This window comes from Odocoileus virginianus, chromosome 4, assembly GCF_023699985.2.
Source record: "Odocoileus virginianus isolate 20LAN1187 ecotype Illinois chromosome 4, Ovbor_1.2, whole genome shotgun sequence".
In the NCBI taxonomy this organism is placed as follows: Eukaryota; Metazoa; Chordata; class Mammalia; order Artiodactyla; family Cervidae; genus Odocoileus; species Odocoileus virginianus.
In genome coordinates, this window is record NC_069677.1 from 64702652 (window position 1) to 64718010 (window position 15359).

General features: G+C 38.7%; 1 protein-coding gene across 1 annotated transcript in view; it reads left to right on the forward strand.

The window, feature by feature from the left end:
* The window catches only part of PCOLCE2 (procollagen C-endopeptidase enhancer 2), an 87338-nt gene extending 82750 nt beyond the window's left edge, over nucleotides 1–4588 (forward strand). The window contains exons 8-9 of the mRNA XM_020887590.2: nucleotides 900–1067; nucleotides 4008–4588. Coding sequence (XP_020743249.1) covers nucleotides 900–1067; nucleotides 4008–4138 — 299 coding nt within the window. The 3' untranslated portion in view covers nucleotides 4139–4588. The remainder of the gene's footprint in view (nucleotides 1–899; nucleotides 1068–4007) is intronic.
* The last annotated feature ends 10771 nt before the right edge of the window (nucleotides 4589–15359 follow it).

Below are 15359 nucleotides of genomic sequence, written 5' to 3' on the forward strand. Positions count from 1 at the left end.
GTGCAAGTCCTACATCACATGGAATACACCCCCTCCAAAAAAATGCCCAAAGCATGCCTTTGTGAAATACTTCATCTTTCTTTCTGTGGCTCAGAAGTAAGACTCTTCTCTAAGTGTTACATAGTAAGAAGAGAGAGTTACATAATGAAAAGCTATGGAATTTTGCTGGAGTTTTTCTAACCAAGGAAATATTTAATGTTATACCTCAGTTCTATACTTTGACTTGTTAATTGAGATAAAAAGGATGGATAAGAAAGAGAATATGAAAGACCCAGAGGGACTTCCCTAGAAGTCCAGTGGCTAAGACTCCGAGCTCTCAATGTAGGGTGCTTGGGTTCGATCCCTGGTCAGGGAACTAAGATCCTGAATGCAGCAACTAAGACCCAGCTCAGCCAAATAAATAAATAAAAAGAGAGGAACCAGGGGGAGATACAGAAAGGTAAGTGCTCATCCACACAGACACAAGGACTCAGATCTTTATGGCTCAGCCCTCCATCATGCAACTTCTTATTATGGCACCGCCTTAAAGATACACGGTCCTGTTGAGTATTAACAAGCAGAGGTGCAATTACCATGTTTGGTAATTGATCCACACGTTGGATAAAACATTGGAACAAGTCTCTGTCTCAGCAACTGACTGCAGTTTGGTAGTTACTTTGTTTTTTTTTTCAATGCATAACAGCTAGGGTAACATTACAGCCCCATGACTCCTGTTTTTCAACCTGAATTTTGGTGACAGATATACAGAATTAAATTTAATGACTCTTATTAGGCCCTTCTTTCTAACATTAAAATGTTTCCCATCTGAAAGTTAGAGGAATGTATCAATACAACTATTTTCAGTTCTGCTTACATTTGTCTTCACTGTCCTATGATTTAAAAAATGTTTTCTTTTGCAGTCTTGGCCGGCACTGTCATCACCACCATCCCTCGAGGTGGGAGTTTGCATGCCACGGTCTCGATCATCAACATTTATAAAGAGGGCAATCTGGCAATTCAGCAGGCCGGCAAGAACATGAGTGCCAAGGTCATCGTGGTCTGCAAGCAGTGCCCACTCCTCAGAAGAGGTGAGCAGGAAGAAAACTCCATTCTGTCTTCCAGGGGAGCTCAAGGGCAGAGAAGGAGAGCCTCTCCGAATAAGTCATGGATCTTTCCACACCATGGCTGGTCTAGAGAAGTCAAGTCATGGCTCATGTATTGCCCACTTCTGATGGAGAAGGAGGGCCTTTGGAGTCAGGCAGAACTGGGCTCCAGTCTCAGTTCCTGTAACTTGTGGAAGAAGACAGGATGATGGAAATGGTCAGTGAGTTCAAGAAGCATTTGAAGCTGAATCAATAGGGAACAGACAGAGAAAGAGGTTCAGGAGAAAGATTTTCAGCTATTGCACTTAAAGTACCACTACTATGTGTAGAGGAAAATATCTATCAAGGAATAGGAAATTCAGGGACTTCCCTGGTGGTCCAGTGGCTAAGATTCTACACTCCCAATGCAGGGGACCCGGGTTCAATTCCTGGTTCAGGGAACTAGATCCCACATGCTGTAGTTAAGAGTTTACATACCTCAGTGACGATTGAAGATCCCGTGAGCAGCAACTAAGACCCAGTGCAGCCAAATAAAAATATTTAAAAAAATGAACAGGAAATTCAGAGCTGGTGTTCAGAAGAGAGAGGTATCTATGGGCTAGAATGAAAGATCTGGGGCTCATCTGTAGATATGAGATTATTAAATTCACGGGTGAGAGTGAGCTTATTAAGATAAATTTTAGGAAAAGGAAAATTACCCTAGAGCCAGAGCACATGATTTTTTAAAACAGGTATATAAAAGTAATGTTATGTTCTATGGTTTTTTTAAAAGTTAAATAAGTAGTGCATGCTTTAGTCTGTTTTGTCTGACTCTTTGTGACCCTATGGACTATAATAGCCCGCCAGACTCTTCTGTCCCTGGAGATTCTCCAGGCAAGAATACTGGAGTGGGTTGCCATGCCCTCCTCCAGGGGAATCTTCCCAATCCAGGGGTTGAACCCACATCTCTGATGTCTCCTGCATTGGTAGGCAGTCTTTACCACTAGTGCCAACTAAGTAGAGAAGGATTTAAAATAAAAAGGGAAGCCCTTTCCCTTTCCCTGGAGGCACAATGAAAAGCTCCTTCCAGAAAGTTCTGTCCATGTAAAAATGTACATACCCATGTAGACAAATGGGATCTTTCTACACATATTCTGCTCAAACTTTCCTCCACATGATATGTACGTGGACAGCTTTCCATCAACAGCACATACACAGCTCTCTCCTTCTTTGGAATGGCAGTAATGGCAGTAATGCCTGGCACTCCACTGTGTGATGAACCATGACTTCCCATCCACATCAGCTTGTTCCTTTTCTCAGTCTTATTACAAACCTCTTCCACAATCAAAAGAAGCCAAACCTCTACCACACATACAGAAATACAGATATCCACAGTAAGAAAGTTTTACTACGAATTCAGATTGTTCAGAAAAGTCAGAGGCCAGCAGCTTCACATTGACTCTATTTTTGAAAAAATATATATAGTGTAAGAAAATCTTTCTACAATAAAATGGAAAATGCCAGAAAGGGAAATTTTGATCAGTTTTATCATAACAGATTTGATCTTCAGAGCTTCATATAACATTATAAGTGAGATTAAAATGCAAACAAACATGATAAATGGTAGAGTAATTTCTGAAAACACAATGGATAAAAGGTTGATATTATTTAAGTAGTATTAAGGACTTGATTTCTGAATAGAAAATAATTGGTGATTTCAAAGCAAAATGTAGAAAGGATATAATCAAGAATAAATTATAAATTAATACAGTAACATTGTACCTCACTACTAAGAAAAGGAGTGAGCATCAGAAAAATAAGACCAATACCACCTTATAGTTTGTTGAAAAAGCAACATAGTACAACTTTCATATGCTCACATACTGTTGCTCAGAAATTACACTCTAAAACATAGTTTCTTAAAGAAATAATCAGAGAGGAGCACAAATATGCATGCAAAACACATAAATTCCAAATAATAATCCCATTGACTCAGAGGGAATAGTAAAGACTCTGTAAAAGGTAAGACTTCTTGCCAGAAGTATCTGGAACAGTAAATAATCCAAGTCTGGACACTTACTGTCATATCTCATCTCATCTCATCAGATCTCATACTTACTGTCATCTCTATTGTGGTGGCATCTGCCCGCCCAGCCTGCCAAGCCTTCATAGGCTCAAGACCACTACGATTATAGTGGTAGACCATAGAGGAAGGCTTATACAGGGGGGAAATGTCTCTTATGACACACAGAGGGAGAGGAAGAATAAAGGCGGTGGTAACACATACATTTTTCTGAAGCAATGTAAATCTTCAGAGTTGAACCCAACATACTTCAGTGTGGGCTCCAGTCTAGGCCTACCTACCTTAACCAGACACACAGATATATAAAAAAATAGAACAACAGATAGAAGTACTTTTTAGTACATATCTTTTTAGGGCCTATAAGAACATAAAGAAGTATATGGTCCAACCATGCCCTCAAAAAACTTATATAGTATAAATGTTGGAGGGGTTAATGAAAAGTTCAAGACAGCAACTTGGAAGACAATGGATCAATAGTTGCCAAATGCCTGGGGAGATCCAGAAGCCTAGTGGGACCAGGAGGGGCCTTCTGAAGACAGCCCCTTGAGGAAGGAGAGCTTTTCATAGGAATAGTGTTTGTAGAGGACACTCAGTAAATACAATAGACCTTATGCAGAGCTGGACCTGACTGGGTCTAATCATTCCATCCAGTTTCCTAATGTAAGCAGACCTGGAACATTCTATTCTGTCAAAGTTAGATTTTTTTTTTTTTTCAATGAGAGTCTTAAACAAGATTTTATGCTAGAAAGAACAAATATCTAATTACACCATTTGTAGAACATTTACCTGGAGGTAAGTTATAGTCTAAGTTGTTTCAAACCAACACACACAGAGAAAAAAATTAATCTTACATTCTCTTTTAGGTTTAAATTACATAATTATGGGTCAAGTGGGTGAAGATGGGCGAGGCAAGATCATGCCCAGCAGCTTTACCATGATGTTCAAGACCAAGAATCAGAAGCTCCTGGATGCCCTGAAGAACAAGCAATGTTAACACTGTGTCCATTTAAGCTGCGTTCTGTCACTGCCTTTGAAAGATCTTTTTTCTCAGTAGAAAAAGAAAATTTATAACCTGAAATATTGAGCATTCAGAGAGATTTACTCTTCACAGGATGTAGGTAGGAGAGCTTGGGTGTTGCTGATGGAAGTTTTGTTGCCTGCACGAAAGAGGAGCAGATATCTGATTGGAAGCCTGCAGACTCAGTGGGGTGATGAGACTAAATGTATCAAACGTTGACAGTTTGGAAGCAGTTTATTTATGCATCTCTGTAAAAGGATATTTTAGAAATGAGTTGTGTGAAGATGTAAAAAAGAGATTTTTATATGTGCAATATTTATAGTGATATTTGTTTTACCTTCAAGCATTTGCTCTGAGGTGTTATATTCTTCTCTCGCATTTTTAAAACCAGTGCTTAATAAAATATTTTTAAATGATTATATATAACTGCCATTAAACTTTTTTTTATTAAAAAGTGGAACAACATGAAAAGAATATTCCTTGGTATTTACCTGTAAGGTTGTCCTTGTATCAAGTGGCTTCTCTCATAGCTCAGTTGGTAAATCATCTGCCTGCAATGCAGGAGACCCAGATTCGATTCCTGGATTGGGAAGATCCCCTGGAGAAGGAAATAGCAACCTACTCCAGTATTCTTGCCTGGAGAATCCCACGGACAGAGGAGCCTGGCAGGCTACAGTCCATGGGATCGCAAGAGTCAGACATGACTTAGCGACTAAACCACCACCACTGAAAGATGAGTCCAAGGACGACAGGAGCCAGTTGGATCCAGTCATGTAAACAGACTATAATTCTTTTCTGCAGAACCAGAGAATTGAGAGCTGGAATGGTGTCCCTCAGGAATCTCTTTCAGGTCATTCACTTTGTAATAGAAATGGAAGCTTGGGTATATTTAGTAACTTGTTCAGAGCACACACCTCCCAAAAGACAGAACAGGCAATCAAGCTCAGAAGTCCTAAGTCCAAACCCAGTGCCCTTCCTGCCACTAGAAGAGGTCTTCTCTGCCCCGGAGGAAAACTCTCTCATCTTGCAGAGTTCAGTCTTTGTTTCCCTAGCCTAAATCATAATTAGTCATTTTATAGGACTTGAATTAGAAGTACAGAAATTAGAAGGGCACCTCCCACCACTGTTTTGTTCATCCCTAGTTAACTGGGTCAGGGTGTATCTGATGGGATGCATTCTGCCACTGCCTTTAAAAAATCTATACTCACCCAGGAGAGGAAGAACTGTGAAAGGGCTCCCATAGTGTGCAGAGCTACTTAAAACGCAGCCGTGCTTGCCGGGGGTGTGGCAACCAGCCTCAGGAGCTGCAGAAGAGGGAACAACTGTCCCTATCCAAAGAAGGTAGAAAGCACATGAGGGGATAAACACAGACTTGGGTCATAAGGTCCCTCATAGCTGAAGCAATGTTTTAGAAGTAAGGGAAAATACTCCTTTGGGTAAAAATAATAACTCCCAGCCCTAGATGTGACCAGACACTCAAAGAGCAGAAAATGGAAATTCAAAAGGAAGAATCCTGCTTGGGCAGCTAAGGGAGCAGAAGAAAGCAATGAATGTGGGCTAGTTTGAGGGTCAGGAATCGTTCCTAAACTCTTCCAGTGGGATGAGCATCAATACCAGGGAATACAGGGAATACACCAGTCCCTGGCAGCTCAGCAGTAAAGAATCTGCCTGCCAATACAGGAGATGTAGGTCAACATAGGTTTGATCCCTGGGTGGGGAAGATCCGCTGGAGAAGGAAATCGCAACCCACTCCAGTATTCTTGCCAGGGAATTTCCACGGACCAAAGAGCCTGGAGGGCAATAGTTCAAGGGGTTGCAGAGTCAGACTCAACAACTAGACAACAACAACCAGAATTCGCCAGCTGAGGAAGTGGATGAACCAGAGGAGCTGGTGGGTGGCTTCCCTGGCCAGTGCCACCTTTTAGAAAAGCCCTCTCAACCCACAGAGGGCACAGGGCAGCTGCGAGCAGCCAGGATTTAACTGTGGAATCCTGATTGATTCCACCCTTCTCTAGACAGCTCAGTACTTTTCAAGAATGCATGTTGTGGGACCTTGGGAGCAATTAAGAAAGATTTTAGCATTTCTTACAGAAACTTATTGGTGTGCCACAGGTAGCAGGCTTGCAGCCATCATCTTCCTTCACAACCAGTGAAAATACCTCCATAGGTTTCTGAGAGCAGGTTGGAATCACAGTGAGGTAAAAAGTAATCCAGACTATTCATACCACTGACATTTCTGACAGAAGACTTAGAACCGTTGATGGGATTTGTGGTTAATAATAGATGGCAATGATTTTTTTTTTAACAACTTTTTTCTTTTTATTTTTTTTATTGAAGGATAATTGCTTTACAGAATTTTGTTGTTTTCTGTCAAACCTCAACATTAATCAGCCATAGGTATACCTATATCCCCTCCCTTTTGAATCTCCCTCCCCATTCAACCCCTCTAGGTTGATACAGAGCCCCTGTTTGAGTTTCCTGAGCCATACAGCAAATTCCCGTTGGCTATCTATTTTACATATGGTAATTAAGATTCTATGTTACTCTGTTCATACATCTCACCCTCTCCTCCCCCCTCCCCATGTCCATAAGTCTATTCTCTATGTCTGTTTCTCCATTGCAGCCCTGTAAAAAAGTTCTTTAGTACCATTCTTCTAGATTCCGTATATATGTGTTAGAATACAATATTTATCTTTCTCTTTCTGACTCACTTCACTCTGTTCACCCACCTCATCAGAACTGACTAAAATGTGTTCCTTTTTATGGCTGAGTAATATTCCATTGTGTATATGTACCACAACTTCTTTATCCATTCATCTGTCGATGGACATCTAGGCTGCTTCCGTATTCTAGCTATTGTACATAGTGCTGTGAAGAGAAATGGGATACATGTGTCTCTTTCAATTTTGGTTTCCTCAGGGTATATGCCTAGAAGTGGGATTACTGAGTCATATGGTGGTTTTATTCCTAGTTTTTAAAGGAATCTCCATACAATCTTCCATGGTGGCTGTATCAATTTACATTCTCACCAACCTTTTCTCCACACCCTTTCCAGCATTTATTGTTTGTAGAATTTTTGATGAGGGCCATTCTGACTGGTGTGAGGTGATATTTCATTGTATTTTTGATTTGCATTTCTCTAATAATGAACGATGTTGAGCATCTTTTCATGTGTTTGTTACCATGTGTATGTCTTCTTTGGAGAAATGTCTGTTTAGGTCTTTTTCTCACTTTTTGATTATGTTGTTTGTTTTTCCAGTATTGAGTTGTATGAGCTGCTTGTATATTTTGGAAATTATTCCTTTGTTAGTTGTTTCAGGAGAAGGCATGGGCAAGCCACTCCAGTACTCTTGCCTGGAAAATCCCATGGACGGAGGAGCCTCGTAGGCTGCAGTCCATGGGGTCGCAAAGAGTCAGACACGACTGACCGACTTCACTTTCACTTTTCACTTTCATGCATTGGAGAAGGGAATGGCAACCCACTCCAGTGTTCTTGCCTGGAGAATCCCAGGGACGGAGGAGCCTGGTGGGCTGCCGTCTATGGGGTTGCAGAGAGTCAGACACAACTGATGTGACGTAGCAGCGGCAGCAGCAGCAGTTGTTTCATTTGCTATTATTTTCTCCGTCTTCTGAGGGTTGTCTTTTCACCTTGCTTATAGTTTCCTTTGCTGTGCAAATGCTTTTAAGTTTAATCAAGTTCCACTTGTTTACCTTGGTTTTTATTTCCATTACTTTAGGAGGTGGGTCATAGAAGATCTTGCTTTGATTTATGTCATCAAGTGTTCTGCCTATGTTTTCCTCTAAGAGTTTTATAGTTTCTTGTCTTACATTTAGGTCTTTAATCCATTTTGTGTTTATCTCGTGTATTGTGTTAGGAAGTTTTCTAATTTCATTCTTTTACATGTAGCTGTCCAGTTTTCCCAGCACCATTTATTGAAGAGGCTGTCTTTGCACCATTGTATATTTTTGTCTCCTTTTCAAAAATAAGGTATCCATAGGTGGATAGGTTTATTTCTGGGCTTTCTGTCTTGTTCCATTGGTCTATATTTCTGTTTTTGTGCCAGTACCATGCTGTCTGGATGACTGTAGCTTTGTAGTATAATCTGAAGTCAGGAAGGTTGATTCCTCCAGCTCCATTCTTCTTTCTCAAGATTGCTTTGGCTATTCAGGGTCTTTTGTGTTTCCATATGAATTGTGAAATCTTTTGTTCTAGTTCTGTGAAAAATGCTGTTGGTAATTTGATAGAGATCACATTGAATCTATAGACTGTGTTTGGTAGTATAGTTATTTTCAGAATATTGATTCTTCCTACTATCTCTCCAACTGTTTATGTCATCTTTAATTTTTTTCATTAGTGTCTTATAATTTTATGTATACAGTTCTTTTGTCTCTTTAGGTAAGTTTATTCCTAGATATTTAATTATTTTTGTTGCAATGGTGAATGGTATTGACTCCTTAATTTCCCTTTCTGATTTTTCATTGTTTCATATAGAAATGCAAGTGATTTCTGTGTATTGATTTTGTATCCTAAAACTTTGCTAAATTCACTGCTGAACTCTAGTAATTTTCTGATAGTATCTTTAGGGTTTTCTAAGTACAGTATCATGTCATCTGAAAACAGTGAGAGCTTTACTTCTTCTTTTCTGATCTGGATTCGTTTTCTTTCTTTTTCTTCACTGATTGCTGTAGCTAGGACTTCCAGAAATATGTTGAATAATAGTGGCGAAAGTGGACACCTTTGTCTTATTCCTGATCTTAGGGGGAATGCTTTTAGTTTTTCACCATTGAGAATAATGTTTGCTGTAGGCTTATCATATATGGCCTTTACTATGTTGAGGTAGGTCCATCTATGCTCATTTTTTGAAGAGTTTTAATCATAAATGGTGCTGAATTTTGTCAAAGGCTTTTTCTGTGTCTATAGAGATTATATTATTTTTATCTTTCAATTTGTTAATATGGTCTATCACATTGATTTATTTGCATATATTGAAGAATCCTTGCATTCCTTGAATAAACCCAACTTGATCATGGTGTATGAGCTTTTTGATGTGTTGCTGAATTCTGTTTGCTAAAGTTTTGTTGAGGATTTTTATGTATATGTTCATCAGTGATATTGGCCTGTAGTTTTCTTTTTTTGTGCTGTCTTTGTCTGGTTTTGGTATGAGGGTAATGGTGGCCTCATAGAATGAGTTGGGAAGTGTCTCTTCCTCTGCAATTTTTTTTTTCGGGGGGGAATTGGCTTTTTTTTTTTTTTTTTTTTTTTGAGAAAGGGCAGGAAGTGGCCAGCAACTGGATGTTACTAGATTCAGCTTTACCCAGAAAATAAAAATCACATTCTAGCATTTTCATCTCAGATACCCACAAGCACAGGAAAAGTATTGCAAAATGACACTGTTTCTGTAAGAGATAAGAGAAGCAGAATTGTTAGCAAATCCATTATTTCAAGCTTAACACTTAGCTTGTGGGAAAGACAGCAACTGAACAGCAGCTGAATGCTAGGAAATTCTGGAAAAGGCATATGGTGTTGTGTCAAATGCTAAAGAACTGAAGATTCCATTCTTACAGATAAATCAGAATGCCAAAAAAAAAAAAAAAGCCGCCTCTTTATATTTAAGTAGATTACATGTCAAATGTTAGGAAATGATTGAGATCTGAAGAGACTAGTTGAAGATTTCTTTTTTTTTTTTTTTTCATTTATTTTTATTAGTTGGAGACTAATTACTTTACAATACTGTAGTGGGTTTTGTCATAAATTGACATGAATCAGCCATGGAGTTACATGTATTCCCCATCCCGATCCCCCCTCCCACCTCCCTCTCCACCTGATTCCTCTGGGTCTTCCCAGTGCACCAGGCCCGAGCACTTGTCTCATGCATCCCACCTGGGCTGGTGATCTGTTTCACCATAGATAATATATATGTTTCGATGCTGTTCTATCAAAACATCCCACCCTTGCCTTCTCCCACAGAGTCCAAAAGTCTGTTCTGTACATCTGTGTCTCTTTTTCTGTTTTGCATATAGGGTTATCATTACCATCTTTCTAAATTCCATATATATGTGTTAGTATGCTGTAATGTTCTTTATCTTTCTGGATTATTTCACTCTGTATAATGGGCTCCAGTTTCATCCATCTCATTAGAACTGATTCAAATGAATTCTTTTTAATGGCTGAGTAATATTCCATGGTGTATATGTACCACAGCTTCCTCATCCATTTGTCTACTGATGGGCATCTAGGTTGCTTCCATGTCTTGGCTATTATAAACAGTGCTGTGATGAACATTGGGGTGCACATGTCTCCTTCAGATCTGGTTTCTTTGGTGTGTATGCCCAGGAGTGGGATTGCTGTGTCATATGGCAGTTCTATTTCCAGTTTTTAAAGAAATCTCCACACTCTTCTCCATAGCAGCTGTACTAGTTTGCATTCCCACCAACAGTGTAAGAGGGTTCCCTTTTCTCCACACCCTCTCCAGCATTTATTGCTTGTAGACTTTTGGATAGCAGCCATCCTGACTGGCATGTAATGGTACCTCATTGTGGTTTTGATTGGCATTTCTCTGATAATGAGTGATGTTGAGCATCTTTTCATGTGTTTTTTAGCCATCTGTATGTCTTCTTTGGAGAAATGTCTGTTTAGTTCTTTGGCCCATTTTTTGATTGGGTCATTTATTTTTCTGGAATTGAGCTGCAGGAGTTGCTTGTGTATTTTTGAGATTAATCCTTTGTCTGTTGCTTCATTTGCTATTATTTTCTCCCAATCTGAGGGCTGTCTTTTCACCTTGCTTATAGTTTTCTTTGTTGTGCAAAAGCTTTTAAGTTTCATTAGGTCCCATTTGTTTATTTTTGCTTTTGTTTCCAATATTCTGGGAGGTGGGTCATAGAGGATCCTGCTGTGATTTCACGTCAGAGAGTGTTTTGCCTATGTTCTCCTCTAGGAGTTTTGTAGTTTCTGTTATTACATTTAGATCTTTAATCAATTTTGAGTTTATTTTTGTGTATGGTGTTAGAAAGTGTTCTCGTTTCATTTTTTAACAAGTGATTGACCAGTTTTCCCAGCACCACTTATTAAAGAGGTTGTCTTTTTTCCATTGTATATCCTTGCCTCCTTTGTCAAAGATAAGGTGTCCATAGGTTCGTGGGTTCATCTCTGGGCTTTCTATTCTGTTCCATTGATCTATATTTCTGTCTTTGTGCCAGTACCATACTGTCTTGATGACTGTGGCTATGTAGTATAGTCTGAAGTCAGGCAGGTTGATTCCTCCAATTCCATTCTTTCTCAAGATTACTTTGGCTTTTCGAGGTTTTTTGTATTTCCATACAAATTGTGAAATTATTGTTCTAGTTCTGTGAAAAATACCGTTGGTAGCTTGATAGGGATTGCATTGAATCTATAGATTGCTTTGGGTAGACTAGCCATTTTGACAATATTGATTCTTCCAATCCATGAACACGGTGTGTTTCTCCATCTGTTTCTGTCCTCTTTGATTTCTTTCATCAGTGTTTTATAGTTTTCTATGTATAGGTCTTTTGTTTCTTTAGGTAGATATACTCCTAAGTATTTTATTCTTCTTGTTACAATGGTGAATGGTATTGTTTCCTTAATTTCTCTTTCTGTTTTCTCATTGTTAGTGTATAGGAATGCAAGGGATTTCTGTGTGTTAATTTTATATCCTGCAGCTTTACTATATTGGTTGATTAGCTCTAGTAATTTTCTGGTAGAGTCTTTAGGGTTTTCTATGTAGAGGATCATGTCATCTGCAAACAGAGAGAGTTTCACTTCTTCTTTTCCTATCTGGATTCCTTTTACTTCTTTTTCTGCTCTGATTGCTGTGGCCAACACTTCCAAAACTATGTTGAATAGTAGTGGTGAGAGTGGGCACCCTTGTCTTGTTCCTGATTTCAGGGGAAATGCTTTCAATTTTTCACCATTGAGGGTAATGCTTGCTGTGGGTTTATCATATATAGCTTTTATTATGTTGAGGTATGTTCCTTCTATTCCTGCTTTCTGGAGAGTTTTAATCATAAATGGGTGTTGAATGTTGTCAAAGGCTTTCTCTGCATCTATTGAGATAATCATATGGTTTTTATCTTTCAATTTGTTAACGTGGTGTCTTACATTGATTGATTTGTGGATATTAAAGAATCTTGGCATTCCTGGGATAAAGCCCACTTGGTCATGGTGTATGGTTTTTTAATATGTTGTTGGATTCTGTTTGCTAGAATTTTGTTAAGGATTTTTGCATCTATGTTCATCAGTGATATTGGCCTGTAGTTTTCTTTTTTGTGTGGCATCTTTGTCTGGTTTTGGAATTAGGGTGATGGTGGCCTCATAGAATGAGTTTGGAAGTTTACCTTCTTCTGCAATTTTCTGGAAGAGTTTGAGTAAGATAGGTGTTAGCTCTTCTCTAAATTTTTGGTAGAATTCAGCTGTGAAGCCATCTGGTCCTGGGCTTTTGTTTGCTGGAAGATTTCTGATTACAGTTTCGATTTCCTTGCTTGTGATGGCTCTGTTAAGATCTTCTATTTCTTCCTGGTTCAGTTTTGGAAAGTTATACTTTTCTAAGAATTTGTCCATTTCGTCCAAGTTGTCCATTTTATTGGCATAGAGCTGCTGGTAGTAGTCTCTTATGATCCTTTGTATTTCAGTGTTGTCTGTTGTGATCTCTCCATTTTCATTTCTAATTTTGTTAATTTGGTTCTTCTCTCTTTGTTTCTTAATGAGTCTTGCTAATGGTTTGTCAATTTTGTTTATTTTTTCAAAAAACCAGCTTTTAGCTTTGTTGATTTTTGCTATGGTCTCTTTAGTTTCTTTTGCATTTATTTCTGCCCTAATTTTTAAGATTTCTTTCCTTCTACTAACCCTGGGGTTCTTCATTTCTTCCTTCTCTAATTGCTTTAGGTGTAGAGTTAGGTTATTTCTTTGACTTTTTTCTTGTTTCTTGATGTAAGCTTGTAATGCTATGAACCTTCCCCTTAGCACTGCTTTTACAGTGTCCCATAGGTTTTGGGTTGTTGTGTTTTCATTTTCATTCATTTCTATGCATATTTTGATTTCTTTTTTGATTTCTTCTATGATTTATTGGTTATTCAGAGCATGTTATTTAGCCTCCATATGTTTGAATTTTTAACAATTTTTTTCCTGTAATTGAGATCTAATCTTACTGCACTGTGGTCAGAAAAGATGACTGGAATGATTTCAATTTTTTTGAATTTTCCAAGACTAGATTTATGGCCCAGGATGTGATCTATTCTGGAGAAGGTTCCGTGTGCACTAGAGAAAAAGGTGAAGTTGATTGTTTTGGGGTGAAATGTCCTATAGATATCAATTAGGTCTAGCTGGTCCATTGTGTCACTTAAAGTTTGTGTTTCCTTGTTAATTTTCTGTTTAGTTGATCTATCCATAGTTGTGAGTGGGGTATTAAAGTCTCCCACTATTATTGTGTTACTATTAATTTCCTCTTCATACTCGTTAGCGTTTGCCTTACATATTGCTGTGCTCCTATGTTGGGTGCATATATATTTATAATTGTTATATCTTCTTCTTGGATTGATCCTTTGATCATTATGTAGTGTCCTTCTTTGTCTCTTTTCACATCCTTTATTTGAAAGTCTATTTTATCTGATATGAGTATTGCGACTCCTGCTTTCTTTTGTTCTCCATTTGCGTGAAATATTTTTTTCCAGCCCTTCACTTTTAGTCTGTATGTGTCTCTTGTTTTGAGGTGGGTCTCTTGTAGACAGCATATATAGGGGTCTTGTTTTTGTATCCATTCAGCCAGTCTTTGTCTTTTGGTTGGGGCATTCAACCCATTTACATTTAAGGTAATTATTGATAGGTATGGTCCCATTGCCATTTATTTTGTTGTTTGGGGTTCACGTTTTTACAACCTTTCTGTGTTTCCTGTCTAGAGAAGATCCTTTAGCATTTGTTGAAGAGCTGGTTTGGTGGTGCTGAATTCTCTCAGCTTTTGCTTGTCTGTAAAGCTTTTGAATTCTCCATATCTGAATGAGATCCTTGCTGGGTACAGTAATCTAGGTTGTAGGTTATTCTCTTTCATTACTTTAAGTATGTCCTGCCATTCCCTTCTGGCCTGAAGGGTTTCTATTGATAGATCAGCTGTTATCCTTATGGGAATCCCTTTGTGTGTTATTTGTTGTTTCTCCCTGGCTGCTTTTAATATTTGTTCTTTGTGTTTGATCTTTGTTAATTTGATTAATATGTGTCTTGGGGTGTTTCGCCTTGGGTTTATCCTGTTTGGGACTCTCTGGGTTTCTTGGACTTGGGTGGCTATTTCCTTCCCCATTTTAGGGAAGTTTTCAGCTATTATCTCCCCGAGTATTTTCTCATGGCCTTTCTTTTTGTCTTCTTCTTCTGGGACTCCTATGATTCGAATGTTGGGGTGTTTCGCATTGTCCCAGAGGTCCCTGAGGTTGTCCTCATTTCTTTTGATTCTTTTTTCTTTTTTCCTCTCTGCTTCATTTATTTCCACCATTTTGTCTTCTACCTCACTTATCCTATCTTCTGTCTCCGTTATTCTACTCTTGGTTCCCTCCAGAGTGTTTTTGATCTCATTTATTGCATTATTCATTTTTAATTGACTTTTTTATTTTTTCTAGGTCTTTATTTAACATTTCTTGCATCTTCTCAATCTTTATCTCCAGGCTATTTTTCTGTAGCTCCATTTTGTTTTCAAGATTTTGGATCATTTTTATTATCATTATTCTAAATTCTTTTTCAGGTAGATTCCCTATCTCCTCCTCTTTTGTTTGGCTTGGTGGGCATTTTTCATGTTCCTTTAACTGTTGGGTATTTCTCTGCCTTTTCATCTTGTTTAGATTGTTGTGTCTGGAGTGGGCTTTCTGTATTCTGGAGGTCTGTGGTTCCTTTTTATTGTGGAGGTTTTACCCAGTGGGTGGGGTTGGATGATTGGTTTGTCAAGGTTTCCTGGTTAGGGAAGCTTGTGTCGGTGTTCTAGTGCGTGGAACTTGATTTCCTCTCTCTGGAGTGCAATGGAGTGCCCAGTAATGAGTTTTGAGTTGGGTCAATGTGTTAGGTGTGACTTTGGGCAGCCTGTATGTTGACGCTCAGGGCTATGTTCCTACGTTGCTGGAGAATTTGCGTGGTTTGTCTTGCTCTGAAACTTATTGGCTCTTGGGTGGTGGTTGGTTTCAGTGTAGGTATGGAGGCTTTTGGACG